Source organism: Bactrocera dorsalis, chromosome 1 (assembly GCF_023373825.1).
Source record: "Bactrocera dorsalis isolate Fly_Bdor chromosome 1, ASM2337382v1, whole genome shotgun sequence".
NCBI classification, from domain to species: domain Eukaryota; kingdom Metazoa; phylum Arthropoda; class Insecta; order Diptera; family Tephritidae; genus Bactrocera; species Bactrocera dorsalis.
The window spans coordinates 78,214,715-78,217,328 of NC_064303.1; the positions used below are offsets into that span (position 1 = coordinate 78,214,715).

Here is a 2,614-nt window from a genome sequence, read left to right on the forward strand (position 1 = left end):
CGCGTAAGTGGTGTCTACGCCAGTAAAGAAGAAGAAGAATGTCAAAACTGCAAACATGTAGCTATATATATGTATATATAAAATAAAATAAAAAAGATTTTATTCAGTATGGCAGATGTAATTTGCTTGGTTTCATAGACGAATCAAAATAAAACTTATTTTTTACAGTGTAAATAATTGGCTAAAAGTATTTGGCAGCACTTCCATCCCCACGTGTGTTATTCTGACAGTTCCACCTTGTGTGTTTATTTTTTCATAGTATGGTACTTCAGATTTAAGACAAAATTTTTTTCAACATGAGTCGAAAACCATATAATTTTCGCCGAGGTGGAGGTAGTGGTACTAAGAGTCAACGACGTTTTGGTGGTACAGGATCCTTAGGTAACTATAAAAGAAGCGGGAATCGTAATGATGGACATGCAGAAAACCGTCGATCCGGTAGCTGGGGTGGTGACAATTTTAATCGGTCTTACAATGGCAGTAACAACCACAGCAATAATAATAATAGTTTTGGGTCGATTAGCAATTCCAAACTTAATAATCAAGAAGATAGCTTTCAAAAGTTTCGTGATCCAAATGCATTGGAACAATATAATGGCAATTCCCGGTATCACCATAATTCACAAGGACGTGATCGTGGCCAAGATAGGCATGGTGGAAAGGCACATTTTGGAAATGAGACTTATAAAAATGAATTAAATTGGTATGAAGATCAGAGAAATGCTCACTTATCACAAGCCGAAGAACAAAATCAAAATTATTCATCGTCATCGGCGATGCAAGTATCTTCCACAAGTAGTATGCCTCAAACCATATCATCAGTTACTCCATCTACCATAACTTCAACAACACCAAAAAACCCTCCTCATGATGAAGAGTGTAATTTGGAAAGTAAGAAGCATATATTAAAAAACATAAAACAAGAAAAAACTGAGGTAGAAGAGGTTAATCGTATTTCAAAACAAACACATAAACCTGCAAGTTCTTCTAGTTCTTCTTCAGAATCTTCTGAAAGTGAAGATGAGGCGCTAACAAGCAATCAGCCTAAAAATATAGCTAAAAGTAACACCATTAAAGTAAAACAAGAAGCACTGGGTAAACAAATACAAAAAAAAAACACAGAACAGTCAACTTCTTCTGATTCTTCCTCTTCTTCCTCTTCTTCGGAGGAAGATAATAAAATAAGTGATAAAGTAAGTACAAAGCCCAATATTATCATGGAAAAAGGATCGAAAACTGCAAAAAAACAATCGAAGAAGAAGCAAGCATCCGAAGAGGACTTAATATGTCTTGGCAAATTAGAAAGAAACTTTGTAATTGAAGACGATGTATCAGAAGATACTGAAATATCATCACATAATAAGTCCGGAACGTTCAAGAACCAATGTTTGATATGTGATAAGCAGGTAAAACAATGTTTTTAAATATTTTGAAAATTTTACTGTATTTTATATGAAGTATTCTTTTTAAACATAATATATTTTGCCTAGGGTCACACTGCATTCGAATGTCAAATGATTTGCAAAAACTGCTCTGCGCCATATCACAATATGAAAAGTTGTCCCAAACCAGTCAACCTCAGCACTATGCTTCAATCTTACATGGAATTCTGCATTGGTCAAATGAGTCAGTTCAATCCCGAAAAAAAATTCATGATGCCCCCCAATATTTGTATTAGTGAAAACTCCTTGACGAAAAGCAATGAGCAAAGTACTGTACAAAATAAAAGGGTCAAAAGGCTGCGGACAAAATCGGAGGACTCGCTAAAAAGGCCAACAAAACGCAAACACAGATACGCTTCTAAATCTAGTGATGACGAAGAAGATGAAAAGAATGATGCAGAGAATAAAACAAGAACAGAAACATCTGAATCGGAATCGGAAAGTGTTTCAAGTGAAGAATTAATATCTACAAAAGTGAAAAAGAGGCGCACAAAAATGTCTAGTCCGATGAAAACCCCTAAATTCCACAATACATTTGTACCACAATTTTCATCGTTTCCCGCTTTTGGTGCAGCTGCTGCTACTTACAATCCACTACTCTTAGGTCAACTTATGAACAGCGGTGGTTTTGGTGCCGCCGACAAACTGATTTTTCAATAAATTATAAATTAAGTTCTAACAATATTCTCCCTTTGTAATATACAAACATACATATTTGACGAACAGAACTTTGTAATGTATGTTCATACATTTTTTTAGAGGAATTTTTTAAATGCCAACTTTATAGGTTTATGAAATAAATCCTTCTAAATTTGAGTATAAAAACTTTTCAATACGTATTTTATATTTTAAAATAGGTTATTGCACATACAAATGAACATAAGTTGTATCCGGCTTGAAAGATCATAAGTAAAGAGCTACAATTATTATTATAGGCATATACAATTATCCACATAAATAAAATAATACAGTTTTAGTAAGAAAAGTGTTTTTTGTTTTCAATTTTTTTCACAATATCACTAATAATGTTATGGGAAATGTTTAGTATCGCGCCGGTTTAGTATCGTTTATGGAGAAAAATAGGGGGGGCCTACCCCCCCTCACGCCCCCTTATTGGAAAGGGGAAGGATCCAACTTTTTAATAAACCCCCCCTCGACCCCCTATAGACCTG

The 2,614-nt window shown here is 34.5% G+C and overlaps 1 protein-coding gene across 1 annotated transcript; it reads left to right on the forward strand.

Moving 5' to 3' along the window:
* Positions 1-205: 205 nt before the first annotated feature.
* Positions 206-2,275, forward strand: LOC105228166 (protein mushroom body miniature). The gene is made up of 2 exons (XM_011207868.4): positions 206-1,406; positions 1,491-2,275. The coding sequence occupies exons 1-2, from the start codon at positions 297-299 to the stop codon at positions 2,100-2,102; spliced, it is 1,722 nt and encodes a 573-aa protein (XP_011206170.2). The 5' UTR covers positions 206-296; the 3' UTR covers positions 2,103-2,275.
* Positions 2,276-2,614: the final 339 nt, after the last annotated feature.

What these genes read in the sequence shown, in the direction of transcription:
- LOC105228166 (XM_011207868.4), top strand. Translation starts at nt 297, where the DNA reads ATGAGTCGAAAACCATATAATTTTCGCCGAGGTGGAGGTAGTGGTACT. An exon ending in GTTTGATATGTGATAAGCAG is followed by an intron (nt 1,407 to 1,490) that starts GTAAAACAATGT and finishes TATTTTGCCTAG; the next exon opens with GGTCACACTGCATTCGAATG.